This window comes from Falco biarmicus, chromosome 3 (assembly GCF_023638135.1).
Source record: "Falco biarmicus isolate bFalBia1 chromosome 3, bFalBia1.pri, whole genome shotgun sequence".
Lineage (NCBI taxonomy): Eukaryota > Metazoa > Chordata > Aves > Falconiformes > Falconidae > Falco > Falco biarmicus.
The window spans coordinates 24,752,069-24,772,449 of record NC_079290.1 but is presented as its reverse complement, the minus strand read 5'-3'; the positions used below and the strand labels follow the sequence as shown (position 1 = coordinate 24,772,449).

General features: G+C 44.7%; 1 protein-coding gene across 4 annotated transcripts in view; it reads right to left on the bottom strand.

Annotated features, from left to right (window-relative positions):
* Window positions 1–686: 686 nt before the first annotated feature.
* The window catches only part of SYBU (syntabulin), a 41,408-nt gene continuing 21,713 nt past the window's right edge, over window positions 687–20,381 (bottom strand). For 2 of the 4 annotated variants that reach the window (XM_056331338.1, XM_056331339.1), the window contains 4 exons: window positions 7,713–7,815; window positions 5,111–5,314; window positions 4,012–4,161; window positions 687–2,793 (listed from right to left, as the gene is read on the bottom strand). In XM_056331338.1, the coding sequence (XP_056187313.1) occupies window positions 1,683–2,793; window positions 4,012–4,161; window positions 5,111–5,314; window positions 7,713–7,815 (1,568 nt within the window). In that variant the 3' untranslated portion in view covers window positions 687–1,682. Of the gene's footprint in view, window positions 2,794–4,011; window positions 4,162–5,110; window positions 5,315–7,712; window positions 7,816–9,631; window positions 11,913–20,381 lie in introns of those variants that run through there. The other 2 variants (XM_056331341.1, XM_056331340.1) reach the window with 2 other exon arrangements.

The following is a 20,381-nucleotide window of genomic DNA, read 5'->3' as shown; positions in this document are numbered from 1 at the left end:
CACATGTTGCAAATGCTCCCTGCATGCTGCTGAATTATTCCTCCTCCCTTCTGGCTTACTAGAAACTCCTTTCTTCCCAAAAGCTGCAGAGCAGTGCTTGGCACTGCCAGGCTTTAGTAACCTCTCCTGCTCAGGGTTAGACAGGGAAATACTACACTTGCTTTGCTGAAGGGGTCAGTAAGGTTTAAATGGCCAGAGGTGGTATTGAAAGCTTAAGTGGAGCCAGATAAACTCCCGTTGCATCTGTTGGGTAATATTGCCCTCTGATCTATGCACAGAGCTGAAGTTTTGGACACGGAGAATTCATAGCATGATGCACCAAGACTGCATGACTGTCAGCTGGTTTACACAGGGCCTTCTGGACCTCTGTTAAATGCCTGGAGGACTGATGTTCTTCTGGGAGCGCAGAAGTTAGAAGTTTCCAGAAGATTGCATTGAGTTAAAGATCAGGTCACTTGAATCTGTCGGTGCCGTGTGGGTGCAGCAGCACGGGTGGCGTGCGTAGCTGAAGGTGGCTGGAGCCTTACTCTTGGAGCTCTGCTTAGGTTTTTCTCAGTCTATCTGTTCTCCAGGTCCTGATGATTCCTGGTACCCTGACAGAGTGCCTCCCCCCACTTGACCTGTCCCTGACAGCTCAGCTGAAATGAGGTATTTTTTTATAATTTTGCTACAATAAAACACCCACGTTTGACATTTCTAACATGCTTTACTGAACTTGTGATTATAGAGGTAATTTACAATAAAGCAATTAAATAAACAATAAGTTAAAACACAATACATTTATACATAGTATTTCAAAGGGCTCGAAAGACTATCAGGTTCCAATATGTTAAGACTTTAAAACAACATTAAGATCCAAAGTGTATCCACACCTATACTTATCATTGTAACAAGTTTTGAGACTCCCAACAATGTACATTTTTGGTTACAGTCCCCGTACACGCACAAGACCAGTGAAATGCTCGAGCAGTTGTACGATTGAGAAGAGCACTACATGAGACAGGCACGAACGATGTGCTGGAAGCTGCCTGGCAATAGGGGGTTTACCTCTACATTTGAATTGACACCTCGGACAACAAATGGAAAGTGCTAGCATGCTTTCTGAAGTGCATGTGTGACCCTTAGTGGGAACAAGCCTTCATGTCACTCATTTAACGCTGTAGTTTCACAAACGTTCTAGATTAGTGCTGCTTGAAGGATTACCCCACTTTTCTCTGGCCATTTGCTCCCACATGCATCTTGCGCTACCCTCGAGCCAGTGCAGTGCTCTTGTACATTTGCTCAGTGAACCATCCAGGGAAAGTGACTGAGCTTAACGCTGACTCAGCAAACACACGTGCAAGAGTGCTAGCTGTAATGCTGCTCGGTTCCCCCGGTCATGTTCACTGTACAGATGCACTGGCACCAGAAAGACACCAGCAGAAGGGAGGAACACAGTGCCTGGGAAGTGGAGGGCTATTTCTGTAGGCAGCAGTACTATTAAAAACATCTTGTGGAACTACAGGGTTCAGCTTTTTTTATTTTGAAACAAGAAACATGTTTTCAAACCAATTTATAGTGCAAATCAAAGAGTCAAAAGCAAAATGATGGACTCTGCCAGAATATACAATAACTTTTTATGATCTATCTCATCCCTCTTTCTCTCTGCCTCAGCCAGTTGGTGCCCAGGGACAGAGTGGACTTTAGGTTTTGATATTGAAGGGTGTACGGCGTAAAGAATGCAGGGCCACCAGGCAGCAACCACGAAGCAACGCTCCGATGTTATAAATGGGATCTGTTCCTCCCCTCTGAGTACTGAAAGCCCACATGATAGTTGGTACAACAGGGGCTGCTACAGCCAGAACATCTCTGAGGAGACTCCTGCTCCAGTATCTCCTCTTTATTCCTGCCTGAGAGAAAGTATTGACATACCCAAAGGCTTCATCATCATGAGGTTCTGTAAAATCAAGTTCTTTCATGAAACGGTTTCCATTAACTCTGTGCTCCACCTTCCTGCATGGAGACTCCATAGGAGACAAAAGGATGGCAGAGGTTGGATCACTTGGAGTTAAGTCCACAATGATACCAGAATCACTGAAGCTTCCAAGAGAATCACCCAATTCCTTCAGTGAAGAAGGTGGGCTTAGAGGACAGGCATCTTGAGCTCTGAAGATGTTTTGAATGAGCTGCTCCACATCTAGGCTATATGGCACCACATCAGTCTGCACAGACTGTTCCACCATCATGTTGCTTCTTTTCTCCTCCTCCTGGGAAGAAGTTAGTTTTTCATCCAGAACATTTTCAAGCATCCCTTTATTCACAGCAGAACTGGAGAGAGCTGGATCACTCAACTCAGAGGCCGTGGTGGTCAAACTCTCTTCAGATGAATCGCTCCCGTTAGCTGTGTCCTCATTAAGCAGCAGCCCACTGTCTGCCACCTCCTCCAGAGCCTGGTCCTCTGCGATGAGGCTGTCCGGCACTGTGGCACACAGCGCCAGCGGCTTCCCCTCTGAGTCACACACGTACTCCAGGCACTGCTCATCCCTCGCAGAGCCATTCTGAGCCATCTCCATGCTCTGCAGCAAAGATTCCAGTTTCTTGTTTTGAATGTTTATATCTATGAAGTATTTCTGAATTTTTTTGTCTTTCTCAGCCAAGCTGTTTTTCATGGTTTCAATAACCTGCTTGAGTTGTTTAATTTCGCTTCGTGCTTCCTTTAAGGCCAGCTCCGCCTCCACACGATTACACTCTTCTTCAATCCAGTCTTCCCTCATCCGTCCCAGCTGAGCTTTGAGCTCTTCTATTTCTGTTTCCCTGCAGCAAAATAAAAATGCTGTAACACTTCTGCTAACTGGTCAGTTAAAGAGTCAACATGAGGCTCCACCACACCGGGATCCTTATGCTGCCCAGATGCTCCAAGAAGGAAGCAATTTCCTCCATGCACGATTTGCTGCTGCCTCTGAAAGAGCTGGCAGAGACTGAAGCCAGCTGCCCAGACACCCGGGCTGACTGCTTAGGGGAGCCACTGACCCCGCCACACAGCCAGCAGCCTTGTGAGCTGTGCCATGATCCAAGACACCTTGAGGTACAAGTGGTGACCTTTAGGTCAGGTCCAATCGGTACAGCGCTTAACATCCCACCTGCTGCCTCGCCCCGGAGGAAATGAGGAGCAGCTACCTGGATGCATCCCCCATGCCTGCCAGCAGCTCGTTTTGTACAGCCAGGGCCAACACTGGCTGCGGAAAGCAGGACGGCTCGAGGCTGCAGACCCCTGGCTTGCTCTGCCCTGCGTGGAGCCAGAGGCTGCCGTCTTGACTTGCAAGCGAGTGGGGCGAGGGGGCCCCGTGTGAGATCCAGCCCTGGCAGAGGCAGAGGATGGGCTGTCCCAAGCTGGACCACTGGGTCCCTGGGGACTCTGCCTGGGGGCTCCACTCAGACAGCCCTTTGTGCCCACTTGGGTTGGGTGCGCTGCAGAGCCAGCTCTCAGAGCACGGTTTTAGTAAAGCAGATTACATCTGTTGCTGTGTAAAGTACATGGTCTCTGCTTAGCATCCGTACAGAGGGCTATTGTGAAAAATTCGGTATTGAAGCAACAAAAATATAAGTGGCACACTGGCTTGTATAAGAGCCTGTCTTTCATTAGGGGAGAAGGGGGACACTTGTAGGCGTATTTCACTGAGTGAGGTAGAACGGCAGACTAAGGTAATGCATGCTGGCAGGTAGAAACTGTTTTATGTATAAAAGGTCCCAACGCTACATAGGAGTGGTAAAAAATTATCCTCTAAAAGTATTGGGAAAGTTCAAAAGAGGGAAAAGAAACAACGATGTTAATAACTAAACTGCATGGTGTGTATTCCCTGAGAATCCTATGAAACCAGAAATGCCTGAAAACAACACAGTCAGACTGATTATATTTCAAATTTCTTAATGAAAACTTTACGAGGTCAAGATATGATTAAAACGTTCAGAATTCCCACCCCTGAATGGTCCTGAGTAAATCTTTTTAACTCTCATTTCTAAAGCGAAATTTACCTTTCTTTAAGTTTGCTCTCAGATTCCTTCAGTTTTGTCTTCAAATGCCGTACTGTAACTTCTTTCTGCTGCAGAGGAGTCAAATACTGCTCTGGATTTTGTGGCTTAATGCTGTGATTGTCAGCACAAGAATTGTACCTCCCTGATCGCCTGAAAAGAAAAAAACCCACAAACCATCACATAATATCATTCCCACAGTTCTTCAGTCCTGGCAAAAAGGAAAACATCCTATTGACTGATACAAAACTTGAGTCATTTGGGGCTCCTCAGCATCCACACAAGCGACTCTCTAGCAAATCAGAGTACTTGAGAAACAGCTGATTTGTGGCTCTAGTGCAAAATCTACTATTTATTGTACTTGGTTTCAGTGCCATTACATGACATGAGACATCAAAACACCTAGCCACGCCCTCCCCAAAATGGATGGTGTGCCCAAGAGCAGGCAACCAAGCCACTGGCAAGGGCACCCAGCTGTAGACACGGCCAGGTGAGGACCAAGTGCAGCTCCACTCATGAGCTATGAAGCTGAGCACGCTGAAACCTGGATTCATCCTATCTAGCTTTACGTGTGTATCTGACATGCTCGGCTGTTGAGTTGCCTGAGGCAGGGAAACAGCAGCAGTGTGGTGGCAACTTCTCTGCCATACGTGTCACATGCTCTGGCAGGTATCTGTTTTCTTTCCTGTACAGGAAACTACACTCCTTACGGGAGGTGCCTAAGGCTGGGCAGGGTGAATTTTCACCTGAGTGTATGTTTTCTATACTACCCCACCCAACTGTCTCCAAAGTGAAAGGACCCTTAGACCAAAGAACCAGTAAATCCCCATGAGAATTGATGGCATGAAAGCACATGAAGGAGCCTGCCTCGGGGTGAAAAACAACTACATAGGACTTTGACTGAAAGTAACTGAATTTTGCAGCGCTGAAACAATAAGGGATGAAGCACCCTGTTGACCGTTGGAGCCACCAACATGAGGAGTCATGCCTATGCTGAGGAGCAAGGTGACCCGCTTGGCAACTCGTACAGCTGATCCCACGTTACAGTGCAGAGCAGGTACGTCAGTGCGCTGAACACCGGGATGCTGAAAGAAAGACTTGCCTCATCACTGGGCTGCTGTCGCTTCCTTTATATGAGCCTGAGTTGCTGCTGCTGGCTGAAGAAGCCCTGTAACTCTGATGGATGTTAGCAGGACTCAGCTGGTTTTTGCACAGTGTTGACAGAGAGTCCTTTTCACGGGAAGCAGGTGGGCTGGCTCCAGACTTGTAGGATAAGGATCCATTATTCCGACCATAAGGGCCACGACTGGAGGGGAACCAAAATGGTTAAAGCATACTGGATTATCCTCATCACACAACCCCACTACGCAAAGTTGTCTGAACACTACACCTGGTAGATAATTGTGAGTGGTCAGGAAGAAAGAAAGTCCTGAAGTCACCAGCCACTGCATGTTCTTTCACTGACTGTGGGGCTCTCAGCCTGAATTACATGATCTAGGGAAACCTCAGCCATTTGCACATTTCTCTGTGGATAGAACAGTTCCCAGTGACTCCATCAGCTCATCCATGTTCCCTGAACCTCTGACTCCATTAAGTAATGAAAGGACTGCAGCCTGGATTAGCGCCAAGAGAACCACACTTCAGCTTTCCCTGGCCAGGCTTGTGGAGCGATGCCCATCCGCAGAGGTTTGCTGTAAGGCTGCTTTTATGCTCCTCAGCAAGCAGCCCGAGGGATCACAGCATGCACTGAAACCAGATTTTGTTTGAGCCACTGTTCTTTTCTGCCTTCAGCATACTGGGTGCTTTAGCTGTCACTGTCAGCTATTCATTCGCTTAGATATAGTTCGAACCCCACTGAGAGCAGACTGAAATAGTATTAAAATAGACAAAGGAAAGCACAGCCTTTTCTTTCTTCCTTCCAATTTTGCCCCATACATATCTACCTTTCTTTTCCCACTCTGTTAAATAATCTGTTAACCATGCGTGCTTGAAAGCAATTGGTATCTGCACTGCCCGAGAGCTGCCAAAGTGCTGGGGTGCTCTGAGAACAGCATCTCGGGGTGCACGCCTCACTTGCTCCCTTGGTTTGCCTTCCTGCACTACTGCGTGGCTACCTTCGTCCTCCCATGGAAGTTCTTCTTCTAAATGGTAAGGAAATGGCAGGTTTCAAAAAAATATACGGAAAAAGGCAATTCCAGCCAGCAAAAGAGAAGGCTTGAACATAAAAATTTAATACCACAGAATTATGAAACAAAAATCTCTTCTTAAAATTGTTTGAATTGGTTTCCTCCCTCCTCTGAAAATGGAACACTTTATAAGGAACAGATGGTTGAGTGGCTGCTGCAAACCTTCATCACGCTGCTGCGGTTCGGGTGATTTTATAATTATTTTACAACGAAGTGAAGGACTGTGGTTTGTGACAACATTGAAATGTTTCATTGTGAGTTAAGTCAAACATTTAAAAAAGAACATATTGCAAAGGGGACATCTCTTTCCACTGTGCACAGCACAGCATCAGCTCTGGTGCGAGGAGGAGCTTGCAGGGACTTTGCCTAATGCAGCAATGCATTTGAAGGAGCCTCATTATGGAGGACTTCTGTCTAATTAAGCAGGTCAGTATGGTCTAACTTAAAAGTTATATTTAAATGCACAGTAGTGTATGAAATGGTACATACCCTTACTGAAAGTAAGGTGGCTTAGGGCTTCATATTCTACTTAGTACAGGTTTTTTCCCACAGCCAGTAACTTTACTTGTTAGATTTAATCTAGGGAGAGCTTAAGTAATGTTTATTTTTCTAACAGTCTCACGATACAGATAGGAAACTGCTCATTAAGCATCATTCTGCTGATCCTGTACACTGGAGCACACCGAGACCGTGGAGACGTCTGTGTGACTCCAGCATACGGGTATCCTGCTGCCGGTCCCAGCCTGCCTGCCAGCTCTTCCACAAAGGGCAGGAAACCAGTCCTGGTGATTTCAACCCTTTCCTCCTACTCCAAAAAATGTAACCAGCAGGGATCGCGTGGGCAGCACACAGCATGCACAGCTCCATCCCGGTGCCCCTATATTTGCAAGCTGTCTGGATTTGCACTTTACACATGACAGGGAGAAATCTTACAAAAATCTTTCATGAAAGTTTCGTTTAGATAGAAATAGTTCTGTTTTATCTGTGTGGAGTTTTAGTTATATAAAGGTTGGGCAAGGGTGTTTAAGAAAAAAGCATCAAAGGCAGTATTTCTACTTCTTCCTACAAAAAATAAGGTCATGATCTGCAAAGGTATATGCTGAGCTGACAGTTTACTACAGAAAGAAAACAAAGACCAAAAGGTTAAGGTTAACTGGTTAGAAGTACTGCTGTTCACTAACATACCCCCAGTTTCTCCCTCCTCCCCTACAGCTGATGCCTTTTCTGCCTTACCTGATCATATCTCCCATATTTGTTATGAACAAACGCCCCCCCAAAAAATACCAGTCGGCTTATCTGGCATATTGACGATTTTTGTGTTCCAAATACAGAATTTTCTTTCTCCTTCTCATATCACTGTTCTCATCAGTGTAAGTGCTGCCCGAGAGCGTAGTGTTACCCTAACTGTTTTAAAATTCACAATACTGGTATTGTATGTATTAACTATCAGATCTTACACCGTAGTCTATCTTTGCACTAGCAACACTTGCAATATTCAGGAAAAATTGCTTTGCTTACTTGCGAGAAAAAGATGATCTTTTGCTTCCAGCAGCAGACATATGGACTTCAGGCGCTGAAATACTGCCTGTGCTGCTTGAAGAGCTAAAATCGGCTTCACTCCCTGGAAAGGAAAAGGGAAGAGTGAAAACATGATGGAAATTATAACTCAAATACTGTTTTCAAAATAACAATGAATCACAAGCATCCTTCCTTTGTCCATCCTGTATGAATCTCAGAAGTTGCATGAATTTTCAAACATCCCTGAGGACAAGCGCTGGATTTGTTCCAGATTTTCAACATTTCTTCAGAACTGGCACTTCAACAAGAGCAGAAAAAAACATTTGGACACAAAACCCTCACGCTACAGAAGCCATTTTAGGACTCGGCTAGGAACATTTGTTGTGACAAACTGTTTGCTTTCTCACAGCCACCAACAGATGAATGAGGCCGCTCACGTGGCTCCTTCAGGAGCACAGCGACTAGGAGCACATAGTTGTAATTGGAGATTTCTCTTGCTTTAAACCATACGAAAATTCTACTGGCTGGGAGGAAAGCTGCTTCTATTTCAGTTTCTAAGATGATGTACACATACGTGTATGTATGTATAAATGTGTATGGGCTAACAGGGTACATGCATACATATAGGTGCCACATATGTAGGTTTGCATGTGGCACAGAAGCATAGTAAGGCAGTTCTAATAGCCTTAAAGTAATCCAATAATCACATGTTGCTCTCAAGCGCTTTTTGGGTGCTAAGCCATCTGTCTGATTACTGACTTTCTACTAATCACAGCTTTTATTTCCCAAGCTCTGGCATATACAAGGAAAACTGCTCTCATTTTGCTAAGGTCAGTAGTAGGGAGATGTACTAAGAAGGTCTTATCACCTGGAAAAAACCCTGACCCTAAATTTTGGATTTTTATAATTCTATCGCTCAAAGGGCAAATATCCAAAGCCACGTCGAGGTCTCACGCTGCAGAGCCACAATACCAGATGGTGACTGTATCTGAGGGGGTGGAAGTAACTTTCCAACATCCTTTAAGTAGTCAGAGGGAAGCATCATTCATCTGGGAGTTTCTGGGTGCTGTCCCACACACATACAACCCCGGCCAGCAGCTGCAGACTTATCACAAACCATATTTTTGCTATCTTTTCCACAAGGCGGGGGGTGGTGGTGCAGCCACAGCCACCATCGCCACCACCGCAGCAGCAGACAAACCTTTAAGTGCACAACCTCTCTTAAATCCTTCACAGAGCTGATGGTGATGGGCACACCTTGTTCCCCTGAACACCTGGGACTGGGAAAAGGCCTTATCAGAGCCTGTCTTCACACCCTTATAGAGGATGAGACATCCAGCAACCACCTCTGCCATCTGGCAGCTCTTAGCAACCAGCCTCAGGATCAGACATGCTGGGAGTTAACCCAATACTGACCCAGCCTCACCAGGTCTGAGGCAGCCCCCACTTCCCTGTGCCTCTGGCTCAGCCCGGCTCAGAGGAGTACTCAGCCCAGTTTCAGGGAGCTCAAATGCAAAGTTTAGCTCTTCAAAAGGGTGCCCCAGGGACCCAGCTTTATCACCTCTAAACCACCTCCATACCTAGTACAACACCTCTGACAATCAGACCCAAGTCACCCCCGCTGTAACCAGATCAGAACCGCGTACAAGTTTGCAAGGGGAGGGAGGGAGAGCAGAAAAGCTGCTTTGTTTCACAGAGTATTTATATCATGTCTGCAGATGTAAATGTCAGTGGCCCTCTCCTTGGGGAAACAAAATGACCCTGGGACATGATGTCCAAAGTTGCAACAGAGTTTTCCCGATAAGCAAAACATTCCCATCTACAAAACTGAAGTACAGTCCAAATACTGTCTCAGCACCCTCACTATTCCCAAATCTACTTTTCCAAACAAAACACAAACAGGTAAACAGATTTCATACCTCCAGTGTTTGGGCCCCCAAAACATTCCTGCCCTTGCAAGACACCAGCAGCTTTCCAAAGTGAAGTCCTGGCTGCAGCGCAGAGAGCAGGAGCCCTAGCTGAGGCTCATCCCTGGTTAAGCAGACCACATCATAATCAGATCTTGCTATTGAAAGCATTTCAAGGAAGCAAGGCTTAATAATCACCTCTCCCTGACCCGCCTGGCTTGGAGCACAGCGCTGGGAAGGGCTGCCAAGTTAGGCACTGCCGGTCAGAGTCAGCAGAGCCTGAAAACGCAACCACCTCGAAGACTGAGCTTTCTGAAAGACTGAACTGCATCTGAGACCAGGAACTGTGTCTTGCAAAGCACGAATTAACCTTTGTGGCCCCAGTTCTGATAACAGCTACGCACAAGCTTAACACTGAACGCTCCTGGAGACTACTTACGTTTAAAATTAGGCATGCGGCTATTTATAGGATCTTCAAGAACATTTTATAAATTAAAGGGGGCAGTGCTAGTAATGGTTCCAAGTGTGTTAGTGATGTTCAAGCCAGCTTTGCATGCAGCAGAGCTCGACAGCAATGTTACTAGGAGACTTTAATAAATATTTTCTCCCATTTGGTAGACATCTCTAAGCAAAATGACATGGCATCTATCCCTAAAATATCAATTGCAACATATTGTCCTGGGTCAGTGTGACTTCCATCTTACAAATGTCTTAACAAAGGGGTGAAACTCCTTGTCTAGCAGCAATGCGGGTAGGAGCCAAACATGGCCTCTCACTTCTCCTAACACCCTTCTCCAGGCTGACAGCTCCCTAAGGATGCCTGTTGACTGTTTTTGTGGCTGTGACAATGTGGCTGCAAAACCTCACACATGTAACCCCTAGAACAGCCAACTGATCCACCGTTAATCATGAAAGAGGTTGACATTTCTCAAAAACATATTCTTTTGTCCTAACTGGCCATAACACTTGTTTAGCTCTGATCTGATCTGAGACTGTTAAGAGGACTGTCTTACCCACCCTTTCCTGCAAAAGATGCCACATGTGGAGCCGCGGGCTTCATTGGTATCTCATTGCAAATTCACTCATACATATTCTTCCATGGTCCAGCCGCTCATGTCACATCACCGACAGCCTGTCAGCAGGTGAGCCAACACACTAATACGCTGTGATGGAAACGCTCACGCCGCATGCACGACATCTGATGCTGGGAAGCCTATCACCCCGGCCTCCCTCCGCCTTACAGCGGGCTCCGAGCAGCAGCACACCCACGCCACGGGAGCAGAGCTGTGCACTGCTCTATGCAACAGGAGGAATGACACAAGGGTGGCCAACAAAGTACTGTAACATTTTCCAGGATTGCTCCTTGCTTGGAACGGGTATCTGAGAATCAGCAGTGAAATCATGCAGCGCTTAGTGCTGTTGCTGCACTTTACTGCTCAAGGGGCGAGGGCACCGAGCTAAGAGCACGCTGTTGACAGCATCAGGCTTTGTGCTGCCTTCTAGTGCCACCGCTGCCCTGCCACCATTGCCACAGTCACCCAGCTCCAGCTGGTGTGGAGGGGAGGAGAAGGGAGCCTGCAGCTCCACAGCCGCACACAGGCACAATCCAGGCAGAGGCAGAGAGGGTGGTGACAGTCTGGCAGATGCGTGGGCTCATCTGCAGCATGGGCTGGGGGTCCGCAGCTTGGGGAGCTAAGGCTGTCCTGCTGCAGCATGGGAATCAACTGGAAAACCTCCTACTAATTACCCAACGGCAAATTTCCCATCCTGCATATGATGCAATTAGAAATTTCAGGGCAGTGCTGAGGAGAGGGAGAAAGAGCTGCCTGCGCAAGGGCCAGTATGCCTCCAGCTGGCACTGGTGTGTGTTTATCCCACTCACACAGCGCAGCCATCGCGCCTACATTTTGGCTGTAGGAAAGCCCCACCTTTAACTCTGCTCTGCACTGCCTCAGTCATAGTGCAGGGGTAATGTCACAGTACTGTGACCATATCACACACTGCATTCACAGCTTTTACAGGCTGAACAGAGTAGGTATATTGGGCCTACCTGGATAGTATGCAAGCACAGAAATACCACATCGTGTATGTACGTATGTATGCATGTAGAGACAGTGTATACATTTCTTTACACAGAGTCACACAATAACCCCACAGGTACACCTGGAGTATGGCATCCCAGTTTGCTATTTCTAGCCATTACAGGTGGTTGAATACCTTGTTGTATGGTCTTCTGGCCTCGGTTTAAAATTTTGCTTGTACTTTAGTATTTAATCTTTTTCCTTCTATAAGAATAAAGCTCAAACATTCTTGTGTGTATTTTCTTGTCCGTTTGCAATCTAAATAGTGAGACTAAAACATGGAAAAAAGGAAAAAGTTCAAGTAATATCTGTGACAGGAACATTGACAGCTGAGCAGCAGAACTGGATTCCCAAAATTCAGGATGCATGAGCTTATTAAAATTTATCCTTTTTGTGTAAGTCTTTCCTATTTGCAACTTCGCCAGTTTCACAGCAGCTGAAGTATATAAACCACAGAGCTCACCTATTTTCTGACTGCAGAAACATGACCTCTCTCTCTCTCTCTATATATATCAGTCTTGATGCTAGGTTTCACCCAGTGAAACAGAGCTGTAAATAAAACAGTGCTGACAGAGATAGCTTGTCCTCAAACTGTAAAGCACTTAAATCTGCTGAGATTCCTTGTTTTCAAAAGCATCCTCTTATAAAGGAAAGAGACCAAACTATGCATACATGTTCACCACTCCTGTGCAGCAACTAGAGGAAAAGTGGCACGCTGTCTCTGTAGATAGCTTTATTTAGAGACCCCAGGGGAAGAGATAGGGCTTGACTGCATAAAAAAATTCCAGCAAAGCCATTAGAAGCAGCTGGAAAAGTAGAGAGAATTCAGTTGTCATGCCCGCTATTGAAAGGCCCTGTATTTTTAAGAGATTTTCTTTCATTTATCTTGAAACCTTTAACTCATGGCTACATCTCTAGTTCCAGTCTTCAACAGCATATGCAGTATATTTCCAGGAAATACTGATGCTGCTTCTTTTCTATTTAATATGGGGTTATTCCTGCAAGACTGGTTTTGTACACCACAAACAATCTAGGACAAAAACCCACACTGCTCACATGTGCTGACAAACATAAGAAAAAGAAGCTGTGAAGAAGTGGTGAAGTCCTGCCTTAGCATTTCAGGCTTTGCTTCAGATAACACCCTTAAAGATGACCCATTTCAAGGGCAAAGTCTCCTAGAGGATAATGTACTCGATTCACAGCATCAGGCCCATAGCTGACTGGGTTTTTGTTCCAGTCCCTGGCTTTTTGACTTCTTACTTACTTGCTTTACTATTACTGTACATGGGATTCTTATCTTGGACTTGCTGTTCTATTTCACGCCTAACAGTAACTGGGTAAAGGCAGATACAATCCTGGGAGCAAGGAACAGAACTCTCCTCCATGTGGACTGCTCTGGTCTTTGGCTGACACAGACTGTTCCCATATGTTCTGCCTCTGCCTATGTTGCATGCTCTCCACTTACCATGAGGTCGAGAATCAGCGGAGGAAGCTGAGGATGCCCAGTGGTACAGCAACTCTTATGAGAGGTGTGGATTTGAACTCATTTGGTCCAGGGAGGGCACTGAACTCTGATCTCTTCCTCAAGCTCCAGCTGCTCATCTCTGACCCACAACAGGCGGGTAGCACTAGCGCTGGCTGTTTTTCAAAGGACTGAATTGTGCTGGCTGCCTGCACTCAGAGTGACGGTCTAGCTCCAGTACCGAGGGTCAATGTGAATCCAAGGCATGCACAGGGACACGCTCAGGACTACAAGTAAGTGACGGAAGTCTGGGAGATGGGCACTCCTCTTTGGCATCCCCTGTGGACTGGTGGAGGTATGCTCCTGCCTGGCGTGCTCTCTGCTGTGAATGAATCTTGGATTTTAGTACATAACCATCCCCTCTGATTTTATATGCAGTTTAGTTATCAAGCTCAGATTTCTGAGTTGTGCTCCCACAACAGTGGTGAGAAGCTGGGCACAGCAATGCCTGGCATGGTCAATCCTAAGGGTAACAACAGGCATCCCTCCCCTATCCCCTTGCGCTGGCCAATGAAGCCATCACTCCCCAGCTCTTCAGTGGGCATCCACCTGATTGTTTGCCAGTGCTCCCTCATCACACAGATCTGTTAATCACATTCCAGCTGACTGCATGGTCCGGGAACAGCTGGGCAGCTGGCAAAAATGCAGTCGGGGGGAAGTAGAGCAAAACCTTCAGTGTGACTTTCCATAAATTGTTCAAAGCTGCTGGGTGAGGAGACTTCCAGCTCAAATACAGACTTTGGGGAAGAACTGCAACACAGATCCTGCTTCCTAGCATTTGGATCCAAACTGGATTTCACAGATGATCCTCTCAATTCACACTGCTGGTTGTGTGAGCTAAACTAATAATCTTGATTTTTTTTCTCATCTTGTTTGCTTACTCTTCTTACTTTAGAAGAAGGGTTGTTATCAAATAATTAAAATTTATCTCATTAAGCAGTTTTCTGATGTCATCAAATACTATAGTTTTGGTACTAATCTGTACTACATTAATGTAAATTATAAGAACTGCAGATCTCAAAATGAATACAGAATGCGACTTGTGTATGCTGTGAAACCACAATCAATCAAGCTCTTCTCTAAAAACACAGCCACTACAAACTAATTACTGATACTGGCTGAGAGCCATCATGTATATTCTGCATATCACTATGATCTGGGCTTGTGTTTTTCTTAATTGTTTTTAATTCATGGATTTGCACAGCAGCCACAAGCAGATGTTGGAACAGGCAAAGAGCATTACAAGTTGGCATATTTTTCTGCTTTATGAATCTTAAGGAGATTCTTCATACAGAAATCAACCTGACCTAATTATTTTTTCTGCTTCTATACACAGTTCGAGCTCTTCTAACACCACCTTAAAAATGGCTCCCATAAATTTTGTCTTCTCAGCCTGAAATGACCTTTGCCAGGGGGAACATATGTTCATGGAGCAGAAGGGAAGACCTTATCTTCCTGTTCAAACAAAAAGGTTCTTTGGATCAGAGATGGAAGGATGCTGCTTTGCTGCACCAGCCTCAACAAAAACATTAAGACTGGAGGTTCAGAAAATACACTGAGAATTGTATAACATGATACTCATCTTGCATTTGACAGTTTTATAGAATTTATGTGTAAATCCACCTATGGACAAGTATATTTTATAAGCAAGCATGTAGTGCCACCTCAGGAGATCTTTTTAATGTACCTGGCAGTGCTATTTGATCTGTTTGAAGGGAAATGGGTAGGCTGGTCAGAAGTATTTTTAGGAGCTGGAAATTGTCATCTTTGGCAGGGATGACTTAGCAGTACACAGAAAGGGAGCAAACTCCATCACAGACTGGGAAAACATCCCAGCCCTCCCGTCACGTCAGTGGCAGAAGTTTAACAAAGGGCTTTCAGAGGCCTCTTCAACAACACGTCTCCTAAATCTGTTCCCATGCGCAAGGAGGAGAGAGGCTGGCTGGGGCACAGCAATTAACTGCATTCACAGCATATATGCAAATGCATGAAATCATATGCTAAACCTGATTCAGATGAAAGCTTTTGCACAGTCACCCTTAATATAAGATATACAGTTTTCATTATAATGTGCATAAAACATTTTAGATCAGTTTGAATGTTTTGAACAGGCAAGAGAAAAACACTGGAAGAAGAAACATATCTGGGAGTAGCTAAACCTCCCTGTATTCCCAGGATGAAAAGCAAAATTTGCTGTAAGCTGATCAAATATTTACTGTAACGCACACGTTGGGACGACTACAGAAAACTAATAGAGTTTAAGTGTCATCTATTGAAAAGAACAGTAAAACCCTACCCAGTATATCAATTGATTGCCTAAACTGTATTTTTTACAGCACTAAAGCCAAGGTAGGTCTGAAAGCAAGGCATTTCAAGCTATGACTGCTGTCATTTGCTGCTTTATTTCCCCAACAGCATTCTTACCATTAAGAAGGACAAATGACAGACAAGAAGCCTGTGATTTTTCAGCTTATTAATCCTTGTGGGTTTGTGGTCCCACTGAATTCTGCCAACTCTAGCAAACAGTCACAGCCTGCACAGATTTCGAAAGCCAAGAGCTTCCTATTACAGAATTTCAGAAGGGAGGAACAGAGACCTGTAATGAAGTGCCTCAGAGTGGAAGCAAGACAAGCCTGGTAATACTAATAAAATATGAAACAAACCTGGCAGAATATTCATCTCCTTTAAATACATTTTATGTTATGGTATATAGAAGATACGCTGTTACAAAGTAGGTTTACTATTTTGTTGCGTCACATTAAAGGTGATACATTGCAAGCTCCCTGGGGAAGCGATGTCCACCCTTGTAGCGGCTGGATTTATGAAGGGATGCCAGGTCCCCAGCTCCCAGAGGGTGATTTTGGAAGCGGAACTCTCCCTTTCTGCCACCTCACTTGGACAGTACCTCCCACCAACCCCAACAGCAAAGCTTCTCAGCTGGGTGAAGTTCTTGTTTCTGGGCATGCCTAGAAGCAGGTCAGCTTTAAAAGCCCTGAACAATTTGGTGCCTGGCTCCTCTCCTCTGAAGACTGGGGTGGGTGTTTCACACCACTAAATACATCAGAGTCCACACAAAAGCAGCCCAAGGAAAGCTCTCTTCTGCTGTCTGCTTGGAAGGATCCACCTGGTATTCACAAGGCCAGATTTAGGTTTGAACTGGGAGGAGGCTGCAGAACACCTCCCCATCACATCACCAGGAACAGGCACCACGTCCAGCAGTAAGAACTGGATGAAGAGATGGGATTCCTGTCCTCTCAGCTTATCATGGCCCTTTCCAGGCTCTCTGTAAATCCAACCAATTTGAGATGCCTGTCTTCATTACCCCCTGCTACAGGGGTGAAATCCAAACAGGCCTGAATTTCCCACGGCTCCCACCTCCATCAGGAGTCTCCCCAGCCCCTGCACCTGACACACCTGAGAAAACTAAGCTCTACAATCTAAAGTTTTGGGCAAAGTTGGGCAACCTCTATCTAGTTGCTCTTCTAGCAACTGGGTTTTGTTTTATGATTTTTAATTGTGGTTTCTTCATTGGAACAGAGACTAGACATGCATTTGCCCTTTCTCCGAGGCTCTTCGTGAGCTCAGAATTGTAACTTCGAGTGAGAACCAAAACAGAGCAAAGGCATCTAAACCACAGCTTCATCAGGACACCTAGGTGTCTAGGTATGTAAAAGCAAGTAAAATACCACTGCTTAAACAGGCCAAGCATTGAAAATGTCACCACTATCTGCAAAGACCTGCTTAGTTATTTATGCTTGAGTTTCTACTGCTGAGCCCAGTAACAACCAACTTACCTTTATACCACAGTGAAGTCAAGTAAGTGAGATTATCAGGACTAAAACAGAGACATTCCCTTAGCTTCCCATGCCTATGTATAAATACAGATTTATAAATGCAAGGAATATATAGACATATCCACTCAATACTGCTCAAAAAGTTATTTAAAGTAATCACTCTGAGGGAAATAAAAAATTTTAGGTAGTGATTTGGTTACCAAAAAACAAAGTTCAGAGAACACTGAAACTATTTACTATTTGAAGTCAAACATGGCCAGAAAATGGAAAACCATAATTTTCTACTTTCTGTTTAAAAATATACTTCAATTTTGAAAACTGGAAAATTTCTCTCTTCTTTTAAAAAGGGGGAAAAACAACAAAAAATCTCCCCAAACATTCTAAGTATTTTAGATTGAATATTGTCTTTGTTTGGTTTGAAACAAAGGTTTCCTTTAATGTTTTGATTTGGCAGCAAACCCCCAAATCAGTTATTCACATAGCTCCACTTTGAACCTAGTAAGATGCCAGACAAAAAAGAAATAGGGGATGTAAAGGAAAATAGAAAAGGAAGTAATCTATCAATTCTTCAGTAAACATTGCTCAGAAAACAGTTTAAAACCCAGGATTCTCATTCAAAAGGCATTAACAACTTGGAGGAATTCCAAAAAAGGTCAATAATAATAACAGGATTACAGGACACTGTTTATGAAGGGAGATTAAGGGAATGCAATTTGTGTATTCTAAGATAAAAATGAATACTGGAAACACTATTTATCATGGGGAGAAGGAATACAGCTGGAGAACTGTATAGGAACCCATGTAACAGCAACACAGGATTCTGGCTGCAATGCGTGTTATTTCACAAAATGACTTGAAATAAAAACTGATGGTTAGTGGGAGTTGTGCATAGTAAAATGTAGCTGGAGTAGGTTCAGAATACTTTAACTGGGGAATCAGAAAGCTATTTTAGACATTGGCATAAATAATACAGTTTGTAATTTAAAAGCAGAGCACACACACAAAAAAAATCTCCTAAGGGAAGATTCATAATGGCCTCCTTCGTATGCACAGTATTTCTTTCTGTGGAGGTGAACTGGGCTGAAAACCACAGAAAACAGGCAGAAGGAGCATAAAATTCACTGCATTAAATAAACAAATTGTAAAGCACCTTCTAGTTAGACCTCACACACATTTTAAAACAAATACTTAAGAGAGTGCAGTGTGTATAGCATCGGTTTCTCTATTTTTGGCTCATATTCCACTCTGGATTAGCAGAGGAGAGAAAAAAACCCAGCTTGAATATACAAAAAGAATTTTTTTTGACTGAAGATCACATCTGTCGCCATCTTCCATACCTGCCCCCACTCTGAGCTCTAAACCCCAGTGCCCTTCTTACGCCAGGCATTCAGCTGTCTTTCCCAGATGCAGGAGCACGTCTCCGTAATCCCCGGGAGAAGTGCATATGTATCAAAATGTATTTGGAGCTGAAAGATGAATTGGCTGGCACAGGTCTCACCCTGTCCAGCAGCCCGGGCGCTCTCTGCAAAATTCCTATGTCCGCATGGCCTACTCACTTCAGTTTGCAGTCAGAGAGCAGTGGTGCTCTCACAGACCAAGTGCAACACTCGGCTCGAGGTTGCAGGCACCCTCAGGTCAGAGGCTCCTTTAACGGTGGCTGTCACGCTCTCTGTACATCTGGAGCAGTACTGGAACAATTAACGGGCCAGAGAGAGAGAAAGGAAGGAGTTATGGTGTGCCTGCTGGGAACTCAGCATTAAACCCTCAATAAAACAGTTACTAAATTAAACAAAGTGGAACAGGTTCCCTGGGAGCAGACTCCCTGCGTCCCCTCAGCATGCCCAGCAGCCCTGTATTAGGACACTCTTCTCCTTTGTGCTCAAGTGCACCCTCCAAAAGAGTTGCAAACAGACCTAAATATAAGTTTATTTTCCCTTTGCTGAAATAAGTAAGAGAGATCGCTTTTATTCATGGTGGGGTTTAGGGTTTTTTTGTATAGCAAGGAAGGAGATAAGTACCTGACTGCAGAAGATTTGTGCCCAAGACCCTGAATTGCAGGTGGCCTGTGCCACCAGCCCACAGCAGGACGGGTCACTGTCTAGACAGGTAGGACTTAGGCTTTCACCTTTCACTTGCCAATTCCTCCTTTGCAACTTGCTGGCTTCTTTTTTGGATCCTCCATTTCTGGTGTGACATCTGGGCCCTTGTGGCAGCCTGAGAGTCTTCTGAACAAAAAGAACTTTGCTTGTTCTTGTTTCAAAGAAACACTTGCCTATTTAAACATGTTTTGCACACCAATTCAAGCACATACTTTTAAATTCAAAGTTTAGATCTAAAATATATATAAATCCAAAGTAAAAAAATAAACAGTCCTATGCTAGTAATTTTTACTTAACCTTTTAAACATCTTTTGCTCAAAATATTTATATTCTGGTTATATTCCAGTATTATCTCTTGGAAGTTATAGAGCACTTTTTTTTTTTTCACTTCAATGTGATTTAGTTAGCTTATGTCCTAAAAAGACTTCATTCCTGTGAATTCACAGTGCAAAAAAGAGACACAGAATCTCCCTCTGCTATGCTAGGCACCTTGGGCAGCGGTCCTCAGAAACAGGACAGACAGAGAGTGCCTAAGGTTATCAGGGATGAACAGAAGAGAAGAAGGCGTCTAATTAGACCTACTTGAAGATCCACACATGATCTTCAAACACAAACTTTCTTCTGCAACTGAATGTCTAAGACTGCCTTTACTTTCTGTCAAAAAAACCCCATCTGAAAATAAGAGAGAAATAAGAGACAGAGGCTGGACTTGGCTTCAATATGGGCTGACAGCAGAATTATCAGAGACCTGATGAGGAACACAGGAGATGGGATGGGATTCACCTGACTAAATATGGATGTCTCCAATGCAGACACCCATGTCCGAGCCAATCTCAGCCCCATTTTGAGTCAATGGAAGTCAGTCAGCATAAACAGCATGTTCGAGGTACTGTTTATCTTATCTTAAAGTCAGAAAGATGGCACACTAGATTAGAGTAACCGATTTTATTTGTTATATCTCCTTTAAAACAAAACAGGACCTCAGTGCACTTGTGCAGGTGGAGACAATTACAACTACTATACTGGTATGGAATTGAGGTCAGATAAATCACAGGCCATCTCTGCTCTATCCAGCTTGGCTCAAGACCATGAATTCACACCTCACTCACCTCTGAAACAGCTCCTGTAATCCCCAGAAGGGAAATGGCAGGTTCACCTGCTAAAGCTGTTCCGCCTCCTGTGAGCAATGGACCAGTCACCAGACCAGAGGAATAGAGCCAGTCCCCATCTGCAGTCCACAGCTCCTGAAGGTTGTCCAAGGAGACC